The sequence below is a fragment of the Perna viridis genome, chromosome 13 (genome assembly GCF_037379345.1).
Source record: "Perna viridis isolate PV_CMFRI_1.1 ecotype Kerala chromosome 13, ASM3737934v1, whole genome shotgun sequence".
In the NCBI taxonomy this organism is placed as follows: Eukaryota; Metazoa; Mollusca; class Bivalvia; order Mytilida; family Mytilidae; genus Perna; species Perna viridis.
Genome location: NC_142457.1, coordinates 5,477,511 through 5,501,820, shown reverse-complemented (window position 1 = coordinate 5,501,820; position 24,310 = coordinate 5,477,511). Strand labels below are relative to the sequence as shown.

General features: G+C 33.6%; 1 protein-coding gene across 2 annotated transcripts; it reads left to right on the top strand.

Annotated features, from left to right (window-relative positions):
• Window positions 1-747: 747 nt before the first annotated feature.
• Window positions 748-13,336, top strand: LOC148599357 (neural cell adhesion molecule 1-A-like). Of its 2 annotated transcripts, XM_088558352.1 has the most exons (14): window positions 748-868; window positions 1,239-1,568; window positions 1,985-2,263; window positions 3,076-3,339; window positions 4,254-4,523; window positions 4,738-5,055; window positions 5,779-6,069; window positions 6,373-6,459; window positions 6,874-6,901; window positions 7,387-7,427; window positions 9,326-9,403; window positions 11,512-11,577; window positions 12,391-12,440; window positions 12,716-13,336. In XM_088558352.1, exons 1-14 carry the CDS (start codon window positions 799-801, stop codon window positions 12,950-12,952), a joined length of 2,409 nt encoding a protein of 802 aa, XP_088414478.1. In that variant the 5' UTR covers window positions 748-798; the 3' UTR covers window positions 12,953-13,336. The 2 variants fall into 2 exon arrangements, with proteins under 2 accessions (XP_088414478.1, XP_088414479.1); XM_088558353.1 differs by lacking the exon at window positions 5,779-6,069.
• The last annotated feature ends 10,974 nt before the right edge of the window (window positions 13,337-24,310 follow it).

Genomic DNA, 24,310 nt, shown 5'->3' with positions numbered 1-24,310 from the left:
TCTTGGGTCTTCCGGTCATAATACAGAAAATCTGACCAAAAAACCATATTGGTACACAGTGTTGGGAAAGATGCCACGTTCCTTGTATGTTAAAGGACCCTGCTCTAGTGAAACCTTTGCGCTCTTCCACAGGAGGTTAAATTGCTCGATCCTACCCTCTCTCCCTATTTCCAGTCGCAGTACAAAATTTGTCGACACGTCCTTGTGTTTTATCCCATTTTTCATTTCATACTCATTTATTGTTTATTTTATTATCAAATTTATAATCATCGCCCGGATATATCTGAATTATTTGCTGCTTGGGTTTTAAACCCCTTCAATTAATCAATCAACCTACCATTATTTATAACCATGAACTGCTTCATTATAACAAGACGAAACCCATGGTTTGTTCAAACCTTCTGGTCCAAGAACTACATTGTGGATAATCCCGTTTTTTTATGTTTTTGAACATTGTTCATACAATCACGCCAAATATCGTATATAAAACATGCATTATCTGCGGTCATCATAATAGGACATTATGATTAGGTCCTTGATAGAGCAAATGTTTATTTTGATCTTCAATGACAAAAACAGTTTTAATTCACTTTGTAAAATGTCAATTTTGTAAAACATGAACAACCCTGAGCAGTATCATCTTAACACCATCATTAAATTTTCTGTAGATGCAAAGTCTCTGAATATACATTCGAAATAAACTTTACATACAAACGGAAACTTCTATTTCCACCGGATATATATTTAAAAAAATGTTGTAGCTTTTTTTCGCTTCAATGGTGGATACATTTTAATAAAATGTTTCCTTCAGCTGGGTTCGTCGTTGCCATAATCCTTGCGTTTTTGAAAAACATCGGTCATTCTTGCAGTGAGTATTGATGCATTCATTGATCAAAATATTCCATAACTGTACATATAATTCCTCATATAATTACTTAAAGTGAACATTTACACATTATTTTATTTTCCGCATGACAACCAAATACTTCCTTATCTCTTTAAATTGAATGATCTTATACTAAACTATTTTCAACTTATTCAACTAATTGTTACGCTTAGATATTGATTTTATATATCTTATACAATGATAAGTAAACACATTTATTTATCAAAATTCATATTCTACACAATTCTTCACATCATTTTATATATAAATACTTTTTATTGTATTTTATTTCGTTTTCTTTCGAATTCTTATAGATTTTATTTTTGAATTCTGTAATGTCGTTTTATTCCAGTGACCAGGTTCACAAAGCTTTCGCCTGTGTATGTAGATAATGGAGAGACAGTGACACTACCTTGTGTTGTGAATAACATCACCGTTGCTACATGGGAAGGACCTTTTAATGGCTCTACAGACTGTACTATCACTTACTATGACGGATTGATGAAATATCCGAATTTACCAGGATCAATTGGGCTTAAGACTGGAATAAATGAACGAATCGAAAACTTACATTATGATTTAATGATTTCTGATTTCTCCAAAGACAACGAAGGCACATATATATGTCATAGTGTAATATATAATATTAATGGTGCCAAGAGATACCTTGTCGTGCTTAAAAGTATGTATATTAGGTCCGTAAATGCATTTTCTATGAGACGTACTTAGCATTCAGATAGCTTGTTTGAATAATTTCAATGATTACGGAACGAATATAACATTCTGTTTTTATCTAAGAACATGCCTAGGCATTACAGTCATATATAATATGAGAAAAATTGCCTCTTTTTGTATTTTCACCAATAATAATTTCCGGGAGGAAATTTGTACATTTTAGTGACAGCCCGAATGTCTTTTTTTCCTTTAACCGTATGTGTACCAAATAAGACATCCCTAACAATAGATAAATTAATTTCTGTTTTTAATTTACTTGTTTACAGTTTTCCTTAAATTTACATTATAATATAAGTCAATACAGTTTGTTGTTTAGTAAAAACTTAAGTTTGTTATGTTTAAAGTTTTTTCCTCCGATTGTAGGTAATCCATTCATCATAACCATTAAAAACTCAAATGATGGTTATATCTATGGAATTGAGGATAAAGAATTAGTTCTTGTTTGTGAGGTTTCTCACGGAATACAGCCGAGCAGAATATCCTGGTTCAAAGACAATGTTAATGTTATAGATGGGCTGTCAGGAAAGATACATTACAAATTCAACCCTACACGTGAAGATCACAACAAGTCAGTGACTTGTGTAGCGATGATAGATGCACTTGTGGAACCTTTGAGAAAAAAGATGACTCTTCAAATAAAATGTAATTACACTCGTTCCCTTAATCAATGCGACATGTTAAAACATAACAGTAACAAACTTGATAAATAGTACAATTTTGCATTGTTAAATGTGGAACTATTAAGGAAGATATCTACTTTTGCTCATGTTTGTTTTGTCAAAAGAAGTGCATATTATTTTCCTAATGCAAACAAATTTCTGGAAGTTCATAATTTAGAATTAAATGCATAAAATCTACCTAAAATATGGTAATATTACTATTTATGATCTTTATAACCGTTATTCTCACGAAAAGTCTTTCAGAGCTTACATAATGTTATGTTTACACTTTTTGAAGACCTTTTATAAATCTCAGTAAATATTTACTATTTTGAATAAAATGTATACAATGGCGCCATTGTTGCGTTTCACCATATCTGTTCCTTTTTTGTGTGTCCCATACAAACCAGTTAAGAAGTGGCAAACGTGGGAACACCGACTGATCAATATATATTACACGAAGAACAAAAAGAAAAATAGAACACCAAGAAACAATTTGATGTTGTCTAAGGGTAAGCCTTCTCTGATTATTGAAAAACGTCCACCGTACTGTTCATTACCGTTAATGCCATGACTGAGGACGGATATGTATGAAAAATTGAAATCATTGTGATGACCGTAGAATTTCCAAATGGTGACTTTAATCTATTTGCAACAAATGTTGTCCCGATAGCTTTTGAGTACCTCAGGGAGCCTTATCTTGAAAATGTCTATATTGATCAAATTTACTAAGAGTGGAGCAGGTTGGTTATTACTACAGTAGTTTGATAACTGATACTTTTCCTTTTTTTACAGACAAACCTATTGTTCATTTTGTCGACAATGAAACAAAAGTGTTTGAAGGTTACTCAAACGAAATAAAGTGTTTTACTGACAGTATTCCTCCTGCAGCACACGTGTACCTAAAAAAAGATGGCATTGGTTCTATTTTGAAAAGTTGTGAATCGTCAGAATGCAATTTTAATTTAGATGGATTGCGCAATGATAGTGGAACATACACATGCACAGCCGAAAATGAGATAGGAGAAGGAAAAAGCACAACTACAGTCAGAGTTTTATGTTAATATCTATATAATAGTACTTTAAAGAATCTTTATGCAGATATAAATACATTTTAACTTGATCGAGTTCATAATCATATATAGTTGTTATCTAAAATAAAAACTGATTTGTGAGTGTTTCTGGAACAGGGTTATATTGCTACAAGATTGAAGTCATCACTACAGAAGTTTTATGGTCGTCATCATGAACTCGTGGATCGTTATTGTGTATCCATCAGCACCATGAAAACTGATTTATTCAACGGGTCATAGTTTTCCTTTCCTCGTTTGTCTACCCCGGACTTGACTTTTTATGAGCAACTCGGCGGGTGTTTCTAGAAAAGTAGAGGACGCTTACCCTACTGGTGCACCTGATACATGCTCCCAGTTTTTAGTGGAGTCCGAGTTGCTCATTTACTTTTGTTACTTTGTATGTATGATGTTAGTTACTCTATGTTCTTTGTTGTGTATGTCTGTTTTCCAGGTCGGGTCTTTGTGCCTGGAATACATTCTTTTGATTACCGCTATAACCTTGGTTCCCTTAATTACTCTTTGATTAAAAAACATTTCTTAAGTGGTACAATTCTGCGTGATATAATCAAGGTTTATCGGTTATTCAAACCTATCTCTAAAACAATCTGTATAACCTAATTTTTAAGGGATTCCGATTAATAACAGATCGTTATTAAGCTTTGGAAAATTTGAATCGCTGACTATGGTATAATCGAGCTATTGCCATCACAGTATATAATTAATTTATACAAAATTATCTTTGTTGCCCAAATCAAACCAACCAATCAGGAAGCTAATTACAAACCAAATCAATTATATCAAAACAACTTTCTTATTTAAAATAACATTTGCATACATATGCTTCCTGTAACATTTATTTTCTGACTTAAACGTCTAAAACACTCTCATAATTGTTTTCAGATCCTCCAAATATAATCGTTTCCCTCGATAACTATACTTTACTCTGTGATGCTAAAGGAGAACCAAACAATTGCAGCTATGTATCCTGGAAACACTTCTCCGAACAAGGGGATTTTCTTAGATCATTCAGGGGTTCAGAATATCTCACTCTTAATTCAACTTATAGTAGATACAAACTGAATGGATTGTACGTATGTGAGGTCTCAAATGGTATACCGAATATGGCTGGGAATGTCATACAATCCAGCAACTGCTCTGTTCAACTACATGGTAAGAGAAAGGGTTTGTTATCAAATACTGTTAAGTAGCTGATAATTTAAAACATATATATTTAAATGATTTTAATAAAAGGAACATTTTATCGTGTATTTTTGCGTGATATGTTTGTCAATCATCTCCATTTTTTGCTTTGTCACTGATTCATAAACTGAATTTGTCGACAAATCATCTCGTAAATTGTGTACTCATTTCAAACAAATTATAGGTGATCCTGAAATTCTACCTAGAACCCAACTGACACAGTATGGTAAATACCAAGCGTCTATAGATGTGACAATATTTGTATACAGCGTACCTACCCTTACTTGGACATGTAAATTACAGAATGGAACAGAAATTCAGAAAACAAATCTTACCAAGCATCTCATTGAAGAAAGCATATACGAAGGAACTGTCTCCCTAAAAGGATATGTAGTTAGTCTACAAATTATACAACTGGAGAAGACTGATTTCACAAATTATACATTCCTGTTGGTAAATAGTAATGGGTCAAAGCGCTACACGGTGAGAGTAACTGCAAAAGGTAAGTTTATTCTTTAATCCTTAGCTAAATATTTACATACATGAGATACACGAATGTGTGTATACGACCAAATGAAATTTAATTGTCTTAAAATTCTTGATCAAGCCCATTGAAAGATCTTTTATCTCATTTCCAAATATCATAGCATACTAATATAGGAATGACCAAACTGTTGAAATTCCAACAGGTGTGTTTTATTTATGAGCTGAGGTATTTTTATATCATCTTCATTTTAGTTACCATCTATATATATACGCCGGTAACGTATATCATGATTTATGCCAGTAACAGTGTTATTGTATAGTTATGAATTGTAAAACTTATCCAATACACCTAGACATCTATAAAGGCCCTTATCATTTCGTCTGCATTATCATAAAACATATACGTTTCAATATATGATTTGTCCGTTTGAAAATACTGGAGATCGAGAGATCGAGAGAGAGAGAGAGAGAGAGAGATCGAGAGAGAGAGAGACACGGATCGAAAGAAATAGACAACAAATGCCAACCAAGTTTGGAGAAAAAAAATAAAACACAATTCTATATTCTTAATTGATAAGAGTAATCAAGGGAACCAAGGTTATAGCGGTAATCAAAAGAATGTAATCCAGGGACAAAGACCAGACATGGAAAACATACACAACAAAGAACATAAAATAACTAAAATCATACATACAAAGTAACAAAAGCACATTTTCCCACTTCATGTTGTCCTTTATAGATGTTCCTCAAGTTCCAACAATTCAAAGTTCTTATGTGGAGGACACCGATATTGTTTTGAAATTTAAACGTAGTTTTTCCGGTAGATTACCACAGACTTTCGTAATTAAATACAGGAAAAGTGATGCAAATGAATGGACGCTTGATGGGCATATTGATGATATATTTGGAGAAACAGGAACATACAGGATATCCGATCTCAAACAAGACACAAACTATTGCATTCGGGTTTACTCTTATAACGCAATCGGGATGAGTAATTTTTCAGAAGTGTGTTCAATTCATCTTTCAGGTTAGATGGTAGCACTAATTATTTATCGTTATACATGTTTCATTAATGTAATGGAATAATGTGTGACGAATGAGTACTACTTTCCTTGGAAGGACAGGTGTTTTTTGTCGCAATGCAATAGAAAACTGTTTGGACTACATGTATTTTAAACATATATTAAATTTAGTATTTTCAATTTTGAATTAAAAGTAATTTTAAATATTTGAGCAAAATAAGTATTGAAGTAATTGTTTATATATTTTACTGAAGCTAATAATAGTTTGGCGAAGCCTGGATATACCATGTTCATATCGTTAATTACAGCAAACAATGAAGATTTGTACCTGTACGTTATGTTACCTACTGGGTTATTACTTATCCTGATTAGTACAATTATTGTATATAGAAAGGGTAAGTCTTATTTGATTATGTATGAGGTGTGTGTTTACAAATACAATAAAACTTGCGTCGAGCTGTTTTGTGTAAACAAAACTAAATTCCAGACATAGCTGATGTTAGGTTTGGTAAGTACTGTCTTCCAACAACACACGCTGTTTAGAGTGGATTCTACATTGTTTCAAATACCAGATTTTACTTCACACTATAGTCAGACTGGTCCTGATCCAAATAATAAGCCATACACTTATGGAATTGATGAATGAAGAGAGATTTAATTAATCTGTTATAAAATACAATCATAATAAGCATTATATGAAATGTTAAACATGTAATCCGTGTTTCCAATGTATCTATAAGTTGTTTGATTTACATGTACGTTGCAATGTTTACTTTCATCCTATAAGACGATCATAAATTAATTTTCAGGAAGGAATATGATAATTTGGTTTCAAAGGTAGGACATATTGTTGGTTAATATATTTTATTGCAATATAGAGCAAAGAGACAACGTGACCCTGTCTTCACTGGCAAAGCCAACCTATCAAAAGCAAGGTAAAAAGAGTATTCCCGGCAAGCTCATAAATATTCATAAAAAATGAAAGGTCAACATTTTTTTTGTCACCACTCCTTTTCAAATTGTCTGGACCCGGCCCCGAATTTACACTTAACAATGAAGTCGAATGGATGATCTCTATGAACCATGAAATTATGATTCTTAACAAACATACAATAATTGATTTTACTGAGGATTTATTTTTAACTGGCATGACACACATTTTTAATTTCAGGGCATAAATTTCCTTCATTTTTATCGCCATTCATTCATGGAATTATAATAATTTAAACTTTAAATTTTAATTTTGTGGCGTCTTAAGTAATCAAGGACTATATATCAGACATCCTTGAACCGATTATAAGTTATTGATATTTGTTTTACAGGACAATTGGCCTCCAAGATGTTCCTGTTGTTTACATAAATGGTTTGTTATTGAGAAAATAAAGTCATAGTTACTTACAGCCTGAAATAGACTTATAGAAGGGACGGGTCATTCCTCCTCGTGGGATTAATCTAGGGCTGTAACTTAGTTCACGATGTATAAGTTTACGTTATCTTCCCTGTATCAATTTGATCCGATGGAACAATGTAGCGAATAGAATCGTCACATGCCCAGACGTTGTATAATATTGATTTGTTGTGACATGTATCTTTAATTTTATCCTCTTTCCTACATAAAATCACCTTGACGAACTGTCCCGTACTACCATACATCGTGCACTAAGTTACAACCCTAGATTAAGCCTACGAGGATGAATGACCCGGCCAGCGAAAGCTATATTTTTATATAGCCTAGCTGGCCGAGTGGTCTAGGGCGCTGGACTTAGTGCAGGCGGTGTTGCCATAGATGTCACAGCGGAACGAGTTCGAGTCCCGCGGAGGGAACGACCAAAATATTTCTTCGCAAATTTGACAGTTCTAACATTGTTGGGAATTTTTCAGACTTATATATATATATATATATATATATATAAACGTCTAAATATGTGTAACATCACCAGAAGATGGTAAACTTTAAATTGAATATTTCGGATAACAGATATCCTAAATTTTACCATCTTTTATTTGATTATTTATTGTTATGTTTCGCATCGTTTTTAACGTTCCATCACCCCGTAAGAGTGATTGTTGACTATTATTTAGACTATTAAGTTATATTTATAGCATAGTATTCCGAGTTAGACAAATAAACTTTCGAACGCGCAGCGTGAGAAGTTTATTTGGCTAACGAGGAAGGCGTTGCTATAAATGATTTGTAACATGAATGACACGCCCATGACAGTCCGTGCAGAAAAAAATAACGTTTGGCGGGAAAATCTAATAACCCGCACAGTAGGCAGTATGGCAGACGCATTCTCGAGGAAAATGCTAGCGTTGAAGCGACTAGTGAAAATTCGAGCGTGTTGGCCATCCCACCGATAAAACGTCAACGGACCACACCAGAAATCCTTAAAGACGTTACAAATACTAAAGGGGTAGTTCAATTTTCAAATTGCAACTTCAACTTTCACGAACTTTTAGCTCTGTATTTGAGCAAAATTTCATTTCGATACATTATGTTCAACTTGGGGGTTGTTTTTTTTTGCTAATATGTTTCAAAAGTAAAGAAATGTGTATTTTTTCGATTCTATCTTTAAATCAATGAGTAGACATTATATGTTCTCTGTCTGGCAAAGAAAACCTGCAGAGATTTAAAGATTTGTATTTTATTATATGAAACCTAATAAAATTGACATTTGTATGTGTGCTTTTTTGTAGGCGTAATCTTTTCCCAAAGAGGCGGAGCTTACCCATGCAATATTGGTTTTAGTGTTTTGGTTATTTCATGGCTGTTTCCTCATTGCATTATATAGGCCCATGTGACCTTTCATGCAATATTATTTGGTTGCTTCAATTTAGAGCATACATTTTGGTACATGCTTGTCGTCTCTATATTATTCCATAAAAAGATCAAAGGAAAAAAGAAGATTCATGTTACAAATATATATATACGATGACGTTGCAGCACAAACAAAAAAAATATATAAGTCGATGAGTGTGTATGATCTTTGTTAACTGTCAAAAAAATTGTATAAGTCACTGAGTGGGTATGATCGTTGTTAACTGTTAAAACAATTTTATACGTCACAGATATTCACATGATTAGGTAGTAAGTTGTGTTCACAGACCATTTACTTTCGTACACACTCAGTTTATGTAAAGCACTGAAGAAGGTCTTTTGTTGACTGAAAATTTTGCTCATTATATATTTTATATTAGTGTAGAAACATCTTTATCGGTATCGTTGTACAATCTTTTAGACTTATATATATTTTCATGCAGATCAAGTCCACGAAGGTGCTGTTGACAATCAAGGTTATCAATCAGATGATTCAGTACCGAGTGTTTCAGGAAGACAAGGTTAGTTCTGGACTATACGCAGAAACATATATGATGACACTCACCAAATGCACCATAGTATAAACTAGCGTGCAGTAACCCTCACTAAAACATAGGTTAACAAAGAGTTGAATAATTTTTCAGTAAATGTGCATGTTTAGGGTCTTAAAAGAAGCAGACGTTTATTTTTTCAAGGAACAAAAGAACGCTAAATAATTTCAGTTTTGTTTATGCTGCTTCATCTGTGTGTATTTAAATCATTTAGTATAGATATGTACACTTCTTATATGCTTATTATTTTGTTTCTTGAAATAATTCCCCTTCGTGTTGTCATACTTTGCACACATTTTAATAGAAAGAGTAATCAAGGGAACCAAGGTTATAGCGGTAATTAAAAGAATGTAATCCAGGGACAAAGGCCAGACATGGAAAACAGACATACACAACAAAGGACATAAAGTAACAGAAATCATACATACAAAGTAACAAAAGCAAATGAGCAACTCGGACTCCACTAAAAACTGGGTGCATGGACCAGGTGCACAGGTAGGGTAAGCATCCTCTGCTTTTTTAGAAACACCCGCCGATTTGCTCATAAAAAGTAAAGTCCAGGGTAGACACATGAGGAAAGAAAAACTATGACCCGTTGAATAAATCAGTTTTCATGGTGCAGATGGGTACACCATAAGCATAAGGATCCACGAGTTCATGGTGACGACCATAAAACTTCTGTATTGATGACTTCAATCTTGTAGCAACATAACCCTGTTCCAGAAGCCTATTTGTTAGAGTCTTCGCGCGATACAAAAAGTCTGCGTAGTTTCGGCAAGCTCTAGGATAACGTAAAAGTTTTGCTATGAACACTCCATACGCAGGTGCTGAAGGGATGTTGCCACAGATGAAAGGAAAGTTGTCAATTCTGAATGAAAAGTCATCACGTTTGTATTAAAGTTTGGTCAACAGTTTTCCCTGACCATCGATTTCTAAGATATAAGGCTGACTTCACAGTGTCTGTAGTATCCTTTATCTCAATTTCTTTGGGGTAGAAGCAATGTAAATCCCTAAATAAGGATTGTTTAAAGATAATACGTCATCTATACAGCGGAAACTGCGATGAAAGGATCTAGTTAAAAGATGTTATTTCTTTCGGATCAGATCAGCTATAAAGTCAGCGTCAAAAGAGTGGAGGAATAGGTCAACAAGTAAAGAAGCATAATTTGTTCCCATTGGAATTCCAGCATTTTGTAAACATCTTCTTCTGTATATTTGGAAGATGATTTGGAATTATTTCTTACAAAGTATAATGAATCTCTACCAAGAACTATATATTTGTATCTAGGTGTACCATCTTTTTTTGGAAAAAAAAACAACGATGTATAATGTTTTAAATGGGGATTTTAACTGAATATGGGGAATAGAAGTATATAGTGTTGAAAAATCATAGGTTTTAATGCTATTATATTTTTTCATAATAGTCTTGAACAGATTGTCTCCAAAAGATCTTTCGAATTTTTCAGGATCCACATTGAATTAATACCACTACGGAAGTAACAAGTGATGTGGTAGGACTTCAGACCCTCTTTGACAGTTGTGAGTATAGAAGTTAAAAGTTTTGAAAGAGGTTTAGTGGTATATTTTGCAGATCCAGCTATGAAACGTTGTTTGTTTGCATTCTTGTGCAGTTTAGGAATCCAGTACATAACCGATGAATCACAATCACCGTTCTTGGTAGAGAGACCAAAAAAGGATAGCACAGAATTATGATTTTCCAAAATCTCTTCTTCGGAGAGTGTGGTAGCAGTATAGGTTTTATCACTGCTATTATTTTCTACGTCTACCTCTGATAATAAACATTGGATATAAAACATTTTGTAGACAAAAACAATGTTGTTTTGGGCTTTGTCTGCTGGTACGACAACATATTTGTCATGAGCAGTAGACAATGTTTTTGCTACATCGGGGTATTTAAAAAACTGATGTAGCCTTAGCACTCCTTGACCTACTGAAAACCTCCATTCGTCCCAAAACCAAAGACCCCACGGCCCCCAACCCCAGAGAACCAATGTCCCCCTGCTCCTGCCCTATCCATTCTAAGTTAACTATCTATAATGATTTTTTTTCTTCGGCAGAACTTGCAGTTGAAAATCAGATTTACCAGTTACAAGAGTTGATACCAGTCGTACAAGCAGAACAAGGTAAGTACACAAATGTATCGTGAAGATAGGAACAATATAAAAAACGACTTGATTGTGTCCTTTCATAAATATAATGAAAACATATTCAATCTAATACATTTAGAAAAGAATTGATAGAAATATTTTATTATGACCTGGTCGTTTTATATACTTATTAGACGCTAGATATTTGCGATATCACGAAGCAAAGTGATATGACCAATTCGCCGTTTGGATTGGTTGTTGTGTGGTTGTGTATTATTTTCTAAAAAAACAGATTGGTCGAAGATAACTGGTGATGTCACAATCGTTAAATTTACGCCATTGCAGGTGCAAAGTCAAACATTTCAAAGGAGTCTTAGAGAAAAAGATTTTATAACTCTTGAAATTTGAATATTCAAAATATGAATAAGAGTTAAGTTTAACAGCATTAACTCGCTTAGGAAAATTTGCTGTGATGTTGAATTTAAGAAAAAAAAAACAACTTGAGTTTATATTTTTTGATATTCAACTTTCACTTATTATGAAACCTATAAATTTACCTGAATGGGTATTCTGGAAAGTTTGTCAAATTTTTGAATAAAAATGTAGCATAAAGAGGAAGATATGAAAAAAAATAATGGCTGATGGAGAAGCTTTAAGTTAATATGACGTGCTCATATACTTGTCGGATTTATGCATTGTAAGATTGTTTTTTATATGAAAAATAACATTAGGAACGAAATCACAATTATTTTGTTTTGTATTCAAGTCACTATGACTTTGTATGCTATGTTTAGATATGTTTAATGGAAGCGGGCAGACATTGTATATAAAATAGTTTCTGTATTTTAGGAATAATATTGTCAATGAGTCGTGAAAGCAACAGACACAGAAATCTCAGGGTACATACTTTCTTATTCTCTGAAAACACACATGTGAACTGCTCACCGGATTTGTTTTTTGTTAGATTACTGGTAATGGAGAGGAAGGAAAGTATGCTTTAAAACGAATCAGAAAGTTGTCTATTAAAACCACAATTACGGAATGATGTGATGTTAAAATAATTCTGTCGATTTGTCAAAGTAGAATTATATATTGGAATAATTTGTTTTTAAATGTAAAATAGAAGGGTTCCTTACATTTCCGTATGTTTGTTAGTATTGTTGTGTTTTTCCAGGTAAATCCTAATCTAAATTATATAGAGCTGGAATTAAACCCGGCATCACACAGCTTCCATTTAGATGGAGATGACAGAACGATTTACACCGAGATCAATCACTCAGTAATCGGACCTCCTGCTCCTGAGTCATCTGAATCTGACGATGACAGGGACAACGAAAATGAAGATGATTTTATGACTCTTGAACAGATAGAAGAGATTTTGAACGACCGCGGGATGACTTTCCCGCCGTAAAAAATGAAATAAAACCGATGTTTGAATTTTAAACTTCATAATGTCAAACAGATGTGCATTTTTTTAAAAATCTAAGTGTATTTAATTGAGTTCATGAATTGTTGATAGGTTTTAACGTACAGATACATGTATACATACTATATCAAACAGCTGCTTTTGTACATTTATGTCTCATGATAATGAAGTATAATGATTCTCGTACAAGCTATTTTCTTTGAATTTGATATGGTTAGGAACACGTTGAAACAAATCATATATACCCATACCAATTCAGTCATTTTTTTCTGAAGAACAAATATACGTGGGATCTACACTGGAAATACTTATTTATAGGACTTTTCGAGGGGTAAGGAAAATCAGTTTGGAATGAAAAAAAAACACGAATATATTAATAAATAATAATGATAATAATAAACAAAAGCAAAAACAAAACAACAAAATGAAACAAATTACACCCCCTAAAAACCGAGGAAAAGAAGATTTAACTTTATTGATAACATTTAGACTCAAATGAAATTCTATGAAACGAAAAAAAATATGAAAATCAGCCTAAAGAGCCTTATTTTTTTTTGGTGAAAGAATTTATTACTTTTTTAAGGAATGGATACAAATGAAAATCATATCAGAGTTTGAGGACGTATGTCATCTAATCGCGTATCATAATGTAGACGATGAAATAAACCAGTGAAAATATATGTGTAACCCGGAATAATTTGTTTAGATATTTATAGTGGGAATGCCAGATATAGAGGAAATATTAACATCCTGTTCCGATTGTTTTTTTCGTAATTAAACAAAATGTAACAAGTGGTAATTCCACTCATGAACAAATTTCGAAATAATTTTTTAAAAGTCAATAAAACTGAAATTAACAACTTATCAATAGATTATGAGATATGAACAAGGTATTTGGTATTTCTTTCTAAAACATAAAGATGGATCAGTAATAAGACTAGAAATATAGGCGTTGATGGAATAAAAATCGTTTGTTATGAATAAATTCTTTATAACCATCAGAGGTGACTTGTACAAGGAAATCAAGAAGCGACATTTGGAAAGAATTAACGACCGGGGAGGGGATAGGGTCTATTCATATACACTTCCTGGAATATTGAAGAAAGTTCGAGCAACAAGTCATATAATCCAAGACAAAATACGCACATACATTGAATTGAACAACACGTACTCCAAAAAAGATCAGGGTAAACGTTGATGCTTAGGAAAGTCGAATAGTTTCTGCTTCTTGCAAAATCCCTGCGATTCTGCCGTACATTGAAGTTCAAGTCTTGAAAAAAACGGAAATAATTCTCAATTGTACAAAAAAGTGTCAATTCACTAGTCAGTTGTATTTTAACAGATACAGTCTACATATAACCTAGGATGACTGGCAAACGGGCTGGTTATGACTGAGTCAGTTTTTACAGTCTTTTGTTTCTTCTGTCTTAACTAATTTCGTGATTAAATTTTGGTTTATTCTAATGTATATATTGCCTTAGCTCAATTTAAAACAAAAACAACATTTTGACGGATTTATTTTGTGTTCGATTGCTTTTTTCGTTTTCTGCGTTGTTTGTCACTGCATGAACTATAGGCATTATTTATATCACTCTATACGTACAAGAAGCTAAAATACGTGCATTATGCCGATACAGAAAACGGAAATTATAGACATAAAGACACCCACACGATCAAAATGTAATAGTTCAATTCTATTCCTTGATGGTACGAAATGAAATTGCAAAGATTTCAACTTTTAGCGGCTTGGAACAGCGTTGTTTTTGCTATGAAGTTAATCGTGTTAATTTTGTTTTATTTTGTTACACACACATGTAACGAATATGGGTCGGTAGGAGTTTAAATTTTGAAAAATATGTAAATGATCAGACTGAATAATTACTTGGACTAATATAATTTTCATAATGGCTGAATTTAAAACAAAAGATTGAATAATTCAACTGTATTTGGCTTTTATCAAAATAAACATTCTCCTGTCTATATGAATATTTTTCTGTCTCTTTATTTGGTCTACTTTTGACAGCTCTACTTGTCGCAATTAACAAACACTAACAAAACTGTCATCAATTTGAATTTTAAGTGGCGGATAAAGATGGAGGCCTCCTTCTCCTGTGGGACAGTTGTGTTGATTTGATACGAAATCTGAGGTAAAATGATATAATTCATGTAATAATATGGAACTCGTATTTGATATTTTCTTAGCTTGAACTTTCCCCTTTTAAAATTTGTAGACAATAAGAAAAACATCTATTACACAGTATTTGATATTACATTTGCTGGCTGGAAAGGACCTTGCCCTTCGTCCAGAACGTGCATCACTGGTACCTATGCGGACTGATGGAGTATCTCAATCTTCCAAATTCTGTAAAAATTAAGACGGGAAGACATAAATAACAAGAAAAAAGTCGCCAGATTTCAAATGTTTTCAAGAAAACGACAGCTGGTATTTATACCTGCCAAAGAGATTGCAATAAAATTTACTGAAGTTACATTAAGGTGCTTAGTCATTGCTGACGTTCCAAATTGAACGTATGGGCGATTGGTCAAATAGAACAGAAAATAGTAAATCCAATACAGGATAGGCGCTCTGCCCACAGAGCAACTGGGATGTGTGCCCCAGGTGGTGAAATGGGGTTCTCCTGGTGTGTTACATGCTTGGGTTGTCAGGCTATAATACGGAAAACCTGACAGCAAACCATAGTGGTGCACCGTGTTGGGAAAGATGCCACGTTCCTCGCACGTTAAAGAATCCGGCTGTGGTATTCGGTAGAAATAGGAGCCTTTGCGCTCCGCCACAGGAGGCTAAATTGCCCGACCCTACCCATCCCTTCCTTTTATCTTGTTGCAATCAAAATTTTTCGACCCTATTATCCTTGTGTCCCATCCTTTTTTTATTTTATCACCATCTTTTCATGTCCATTTTATCATCCATGTCATGTTCATCGCCTGAATATAGCTGAAATATTGCTGCTCGGGCGTTAGAAAATCGTAGAAACGTTCATATTTATTTCACAGTACATTATAGATCAACAATATTGATTCATCATTTTCTGTGCGGTTCCTTTTTAGGGAGGATGGACGGGAGAAAAAGCGGGATACAAGGGTATGAATAGCTTGTTTTGTCCTAATTATGCATAAAAGTTAGCAACTTTTTCCAATGATAAAGGGTTTCCAAACCCCGGATTCCTTTCGGCTCCGCAATTGCGAAAGTATGAGCAAAATGCATATCTTTTGTCTGTGTTGACATGTAGTAAATAAGCATCAGCGACAATGGATAACGGAATAAGCTAAGTAAAACGCTTCCATCAGCACTATGAAAACTGATTTATTCAACGGGTCATAGTTTTCCTTTCCTCGTTTGTCTACCCCGGACTTGACTTTTTATGAGCAACTCGGCGGATGTTTCTAGAAAAGCAGAGGACGCTTACCCTACCGGTGCACTTGGTCCATGCTCCCAGTTTTTAGTGGAGTCCGAGTTGCTCATTTACTTTTGTTACTTTGTATGTATGATTTTAGTTGCCTTGTGTTCTTTGTTGTGTGTGTCTCTTTTCCATGTCTGGTCTTTGTTCCTGGATGACATTATTTTGATTACCGCTGTGGCCTTGGTTCCCTTGGTTGCTCTTTGATTTAGCATTTATAAGAATCTTACAACCAGAATACTATAAGGGGATCTTATATCTCATATTCATGGCATTTTTAGATGTTAACTATTCAGTATATTCACTTCATGTTATTTGCTTGATGTCTGTGGATTTCAGGTCATTTTATTTTCAATCGGCTGCACCTAACTCTTGCTGCTTTTTGCGCAGCATTATTTTTGCTAGTTTCTATTAAGTAAATAGTTATCAATGTGGTATTTGTGTTTCCCCGTTTCTGCAAAGATGAAAACACATTTGATGGCAAGGAAAATGGAACCATGGCTTTGATTCTAACTGTATCAAAGCGTTTTGATGTATAAAATTGTCGGTGAAAAGTATGTTTAAATACACTTTAAAGAAGTATATTTGAGCGAAATGGCAGGATTAGAGTTATTCGTTCTTTTTCTAGATAAGGAAGGGCAATAACTAAATAACAGAACTGATAAACTCTAGGCAATAATTAAAAGAAAAAGTGAAACGGAATGTCCCTTTGACAAATGCCAATATCAAGGAAGAAACAGAAAAAAACCATGGCATTCGTCTTGACTTGTTACAATCATTTCCGATTTATGGTGGTTATCTAGTTTTTATAGCGCGCTAAACCCCCACTACTATTTCCGTTATATTATATTGTAATACGCATCGGCAGCATTGCGACAGGTCCAAAATGGTAAAATCAGTATTTAAAAGAGTACAGAATATATGGACAATAAATACTTGTAGTTAGGCTACTGTAACGGGGCTATATCCTTACTACAGAAATTGTATGGTCGTGGATTGTTATTGTGTATCCGTCAGCACCATGAAAACTGATTTGTTCATCGTGTCATAGTTTTTCATTCCTCTTTCGTCTACCCCGGAATTGACTTTTTATGAGCAACTCGGCGGATGTTTCTAGAAAATCAGAAGACGCTTACGCTACCGGTGCACCTGGTCCACGCTCCCAGGTTTTAGTGGAGTCCGAGTTGCTCATTTGTTTTATGCTACTTTGTGTGTATTATTTTAGTTCTTTGTTGTGTGTATCCGTTTTCCATGTTTGGTCTTTGTCCCTGGATTGCTTTCTGCTAGAACCTTGGTTTCTTACTCTTTCAATTGAATATAATTGAGATTAATTGTTGTTGCTTTTTTTTAATATGTACACACTTATTTGTCTTTACAACAGGACGTTACCACAGCGACATAATCCAGCATGTTAACTTTTTGGTTACGCTGATATTGTTTATCAAACCTTGTTACCAAGCTGGAACGAATTGTGAGTGTAGGCATTCTTCATACATATTTGTCACATAGCTTTCATTTTTTTATATTCGTCTTACAAGATACATGTAATTGTTTAAAGCGAGTTTGCCGAAATCTGGATTTTAATTGAAGGCTTCTGAAACAGGGCTATGTTGCTACAAGATTGAAGTCATCACTACAGAAGTTTTATGGTTGTTATCATGAACTCGTGGATCGTTATGGTGTATCCATCAGCACCATGAAAACTGATTTATTCAACGGGTCATAGTTTTCCTTTCCTCGTTTGTCTACCCCGGACTTGACTGTTTATGAGCAACTCGGCGGGTGTTTCTAGAAAAGCAGAGGACGCTTACGCTGCCGGTGCACCTGGTCCATGCTCCCTGTTTTTAGTGGAGTCCGAGTTGCTTATTTACTTTTGTTACTTTGTATGTATGATTTTGGTTACTTTATGTTCTTTGTTGTGTATGTCTGTTTTCCATGCCTGGTCTTTGTCTCTGGATTGCTTTCTTTTGATTACCGCTATAACCTTGATTCCCTTGATTACTCTTTCAAGTTTCAGCACAAACTTTGAGTACATTAAAGAATACAATAAACTTCAAACAAGGCATGTACTTAATTTGTTTGAACAATCAATATTGTAGTCACAATATTAAAAGTACAACACTGATTTGTTTTAACATTTAGTTGTTCATTTTCTCCAGACAAACCACACGTGGAGATTGAAGATCTGGAAGTCATTTTTGAAAACGAAACAATATCACTGCGATGCTTATCAGATGCTAATCTACAAACTACTGATAAAGTTTGGTCACACGAAGGCAATACTTTGCAAATGTGCAACTCACCTTTCTGTGATTACACCTTTAAATCCCTACGGCAACATAGTGGAATATATAAATGCGTAGCAAGAAATGAATTGGGGGAAGAAATCTCGGAAACTAAAGTTATCGTATACTGTAAGTATTAATACATTTTTTTGTATTTTTTATACGTTTCATATATAAACTAATGGAGGAAAAATTACACGTGTTGATATTATACAAAAGTCTATATGAAAAACAAATTTTTTAATTTAAATATGATTTTTTTCTATATTCATTGTACATACTAAGAAGTAAAACGTTTTTGAAGTAAGTATGTGCATTTATAATCTGTGTTTGAACAAATATAACGTAAAATTAAATAAAGTTTCAATTAATGTCTTATGTGTGCACAGAATCTGAAGGAAGTGGAATACAAATTAAAACTAAACCGTATTTGTTTTGTATTCATTTATTAGTGCAGTTGTAGTGAGGAACAAAATTCAACCAGAGAAGGGTCGTCTGACAACAAGTAAACAATGTTCATTATTTTGCTCCTTACTTCAGTCGTGATTTTTTTCAACGTCATATTTATGCAGGTGTTGTCCTGTATCATAATTTTGTCTATGTACATGCACTATGCAACCTTCAAACAAAATAAGCGTTCATTTAATACCTTAAATTGCCATTCTGTAATATATTTTAGATCCTCCCAATGTTATTGTGGTGAAAAGAAACAATCAACTAGAATGTGAACCGGAGGAATATATGAATGTGCCGTTTCTAATGGTATACCCGATTATCGAAGAAGCAAAAAACAGACTGGTAATATTTTGGTAAAACTATCAGGTATATTGTAGATATGATATTCACATCATCCAATCCTTTCAACTATACATTCAATGGATATGTTTGTTTGTTGGGGTTTAATGCCCGGGCAGCTATATTTCAGCTGTATTCAGCCAAACAAAATGCAGTAACCACTTTTAAATGTTGATCTATCAGATCAATAACCTCTTCTTTTCTATGAAAACGACAAAAAAACCATCCTGCCGGAAAATAAAACTAAACTCAGATCAATGGGTACATATGATAAATGAAGATAATCACAACTTCCAAAACAAGTACATGTAAAACGGTAACTATTACTATATTTCTTTATAATTGTGATGCTTCTTGCCTAAAAGCAAAATGAATAGTAAACAAAACTTATTTTTTTATGTAGACGTTCCTGGAATTGTGTCTAATAGTAGTAATACACAGTATGGAAAGTTTGGTTCTGCTGAACAGATAGATGTACAAGTTTACAGCTACCCAGAGATAAAGGTAATACATATAGACAGAAATGAAACGAGACAATCGCAGCCAAACATAATTATAACTAACGGAACTCTGGTCAAAGGACAGGTGTTTGGAAAATCAACCTGGATCAGTTGTTCATTCTTTGCTACAAATGGATGAAAAGTTCCATTGACATCGATTTCATGCAGGTCAAATATTAGGCTGCATCATTGTGTCACATTCGAACAAATATGTTTAAATGTTTAAGGTCACGACAGAAAATTACAAGATAAAATCCATAATAATCACAATTATGTCAACTTTTATGATTTTTGTTTTCTGTTATTTACATCCATATATATCAGCTGTGATACTTTATTAATTGGAAGTTTCAAGGGTAAGAGAAAGGGTAAAGAAAGTACGCTATTTTTTGAGCATTTAATATTTTATAATGCAAAAGAAACAAGATTTAACCCTAGTACAAATTATAACAAGTTGTTTCAAATCTTTTCACTTATAACTTTCACTTATAACATCACACGTAAGCATATATACAGATCTTATATCTTTGAGACAATGTATTGTGTCTCCGTAAAGTTGTGTGGTAAGTCAAAATGATTGTACCCTTTAAAAGTTAAATATAAAACGATAAAAAAATAAAATAGATGATTGCTTCATTGTAGCTGTTTTTGAATTATTATGTTCAAAATACAATACTTTTAGATCCACCAGCTATAACCGTTTCTCTTGCTAACTTTACTTTACGCTGTGGTGCTGAAGGGGAACCGATGAACCTTAGTTACGTGTCATGGACACAATACTCAGATCGGGGATCTACGTTTAATACTATTAAGCGAGGCTGATTTTACAAATTATACATTCCTGTTGATAAATAATAATGGTTCACAAAACTGTACTGTTAGTTTACTTGCCAAAGGTAAGATTTGTTTTTCCTTTTACATTAATGTATATCAAATGTGATACCTTATCAATTGGAAGTTTTGAGGGTGAGAGAAAGGTTAAAGAATTACGCCGTTTGAAGCACTTAATTTCGTCCTTTTCAAAGATATTATAATGCCAATAAAACAATGTTAATTCTTTGTACAAATTACAACAAGTTATTCACAGCCATGACAGATCTCAAATTTGAAGCACGTTTGTTTTAGGCACGAACGTTTATATCATACGAATGTGAGAAAAAGATGCCGCCACTAATTTTTACCTCGAGGTTTTTTTACAATGGTTATGTGTAATATCAAACCCTATTTCATATTAAAGTTATGATGTTTAGCTACCTCTTTTTTCAGTTCGAATCGAAAGTAAAAACACTGTTACCAGTTAAACGTTCTTTTTAACTAGCCTCCGTTACAGTTGTATTTAAAAAAAAAATGATTTCCTACAGTTACAAGGTTATTGGTCCACATGATGGATGTTGTATTTATAAATTTTAGTGGAATTAATTATCAAAAATTATAAACAAATATGCTGTCTGTGCACAATGAAACCAGGACAAAATAACACACAGTTTTTCCTCCAACATAACACTGCATATTGCTTTCGATTTTACTCTTGCACGATCAAAAGTGACTTTTCAGATATGTGTTGAATTGCCTATCAGAAAATAATTCTTTAGACTGGTCTATCTAGATTTAAAGTACTTTAAATGTTGGACAGGGACTGTTTGGTTTAAACACATTTTCGTAGTACTTAGTGTTTGGTTAAGACACGTTTTACTGTATGTACACTAAAATTATTTAGTTAATAATACAAAAATGTTAATCATATAGAGTATAATTTAGAAATGCTGTGCATGTTTGTCAAAGAGAAACCTTTCATCAGCAGCATTAAATTCAAATTGAGTCTACCTTTAATAATAAAGTAGACATTGTAGTCTGTGTTAATGCTTCTAAATCATGTGGATTGTTTGACAATTCATTTGAATTAAGATCTTCTCCAAAACGCGAGGCCACTAAACAAATGACAACCGCTGTTTTGGACATTATATTTTATGCAGATCAAGTTCACGAAGTAGCGGTTGATAATCAAGCTTTTCAAGCAGATGATTCAACAGCGAGTGTTACAGAAAGACAATGTTTGATTATTCCTTACAAATTGTGAGCATAGTGTCACTTTGATCTGAATGGAATTGACTGTATAGTTGAATTACGATTCGGTTCTGAAAATGTATCTGGCTCCAGCGCCACAAATCTTTAAAAATTACCTGAGTCTGAGAAAATTCTTAACTGTTTTTGAAGTTGTGAATTTCTAAGTATTACCATGGAAGTTAAAAACATTCTCAGACTTTTTTCCAACATTGTTTGCGCTAAACCTTGTCCTACAAGAAGAAGTTCTTCATTCCCAAAACACCCAAGTTCACCAAGAATTATAGTTTTGTGTGTGCTGCTTAGTCTGTGTGTACTAGCAATCATTAAATATATGTAAAACTAGCTTTTCATATATGACGAAGTCTTCATAAAAGTAGGTATTTCAAATTTCAGATATAATTTTCGGAACACTGAAATCATAATGTCAGTCTCACAGGAATATTTATCATGAGGAACTCGTTGGTATAAATGCAACCAAAATGAAAGTTACGAATGGGATAATGCAGGGTTATACGTGATACTAAATGTTTATAAAGCTTTATTGACGAGGTCTCCATCGATAAGTTCAGCAGCAAACATTTAGCGAAAATTAAATTAACCATTAACCAGTACTTTATTCATTGTTTACATTGGGAATATCCGTGTTACGATCACGGCTAGTCTTTGACAGTTAACATATGAACCAAGTCTACAAGGACACAATCGAATTATGATTAGTGGCATAATCTTTGATAAGCACATCAAGCACTCCGTCATCTTACAGGTTGAACCTTCTCTTATTATATTGTTTTAATTATTCCCAGATATGTTGTTTTTGGCAACAATATCCCTTCATTTCTACGGCATTCCTTTTATCATCTAACTAGTTACAGATTAGTAGGTACAAGGTATAACAAATTTTGACATTCTTAAAGATTATAAGTCTTTGTTTCCGTAGTTCTCGCAGTTGAAAATCAAATTTACCAGTCCCAGGAATCACCTCCAATCTCGTATTTTTAAACATAAACTTATCTTTGAGTTAACCTTTATGTAATTTCAAAGAAAGTAGGCATGACATGCTTATTATCGACATGTCATTCAATTCTCTATTGTAGCAATTCACGACGTAGGCTGCAAAAACTACATTACTTTTCAACCATTTCAAACTTGTCGCAGGGTCTATCGGGACAGTTTTTCTCGGAGTCATACTTACAACTCTTGTGTTTTGCCTATATAGGTTAAGAAAGACGAGGTCGAATGTCATTGTAGCTGCTCAAAATGAAAGAAATCATATTGAAACTCAATATGACGAAATAAATGAAACTGAATTAGGTAGAATGCCATACAGAAATCAACAGGTTGAAACGCAAACCGTGATCAGAGACGTAATATCAAAGTATGGAGTCATAAATGCTAGTAACTCAGTATCAACGAGGATTAACCGACCATTTACCTAGGGAGACAAGGGCATAACTGCCCTATTACTCAATTAGTACAAATCATTGTTGATCAGTCAGAACCAGTAGGTCAATATGAAATTTTCGAGGAGGAGGGCGATAACAGAGAAAACATTTTCGACAGCAGAATTTGTGAAAACAACGATGACGAGGACATTCCTGCTATTAATGACGACTCTAGCTCGAATAGTGAAGACTTAGCACAGAATAATTCGTATATGAATATATCAAACGAGTATCATTTCTATCAGTCTTTGGTGGTTCGAAATTCAGAAGAAAGTGGAACTTACACATATGATGAACTTACCAAAAACGACAACCCTTGTACTCACTACCAAAATATAGAAATCTAAAAAAATATTGGAAAGCAAATATGCAGTGAATAACTGTTTACCACGTTACTTCAATCAAAATTCAAACCGACTTTAGGGGTCCTAATTAATTTATGTCGCCATTTATTAACCTTTAACTTGAGTGTTAAAGTTTCCAGCAACGCTGTTAAATTATAAAGCAATCTATTGTTCTATAATTAGTTTTGTTACCAAATAAGTTCATTTGCCAATCAAATAGCTCTACACGTATTAGCGACATTTTTGACAGAAGGTGGCGCTATAATAGTAACCGGATATGTTGTGTCAATGTCTCTGAAGTAAATGTTTTATTTGGACATAGTTTTATTCGTCGTTTAGGACGCTTTGCTAATTAATGTGACAATTTTTCCAACTTGTTGGACACAAGAGAGTTTAATATATCTTGTCGAGCTCTCCGTGTGCAGCTGATTACAGTGTAAGCATTCCACAATATATTATTTACTCTTGAGGAGAGTACATGCTAATGTAGACAG

What these genes read in the sequence shown, in the direction of transcription:
- LOC148599357 (XM_088558352.1), top strand. Translation starts at nt 799, where the DNA reads ATGTTTCCTTCAGCTGGGTTCGTCGTTGCCATAATCCTTGCGTTTTTG. An exon ending in AAACATCGGTCATTCTTGCA is followed by an intron (nt 869 to 1,238) that starts GTGAGTATTGAT and finishes GTTTTATTCCAG; the next exon opens with TGACCAGGTTCACAAAGCTT. An exon ending in GGTGAGAGTAACTGCAAAAG is followed by an intron (nt 5,056 to 5,778) that starts GTAAGTTTATTC and finishes TGTCCTTTATAG; the next exon opens with ATGTTCCTCAAGTTCCAACA.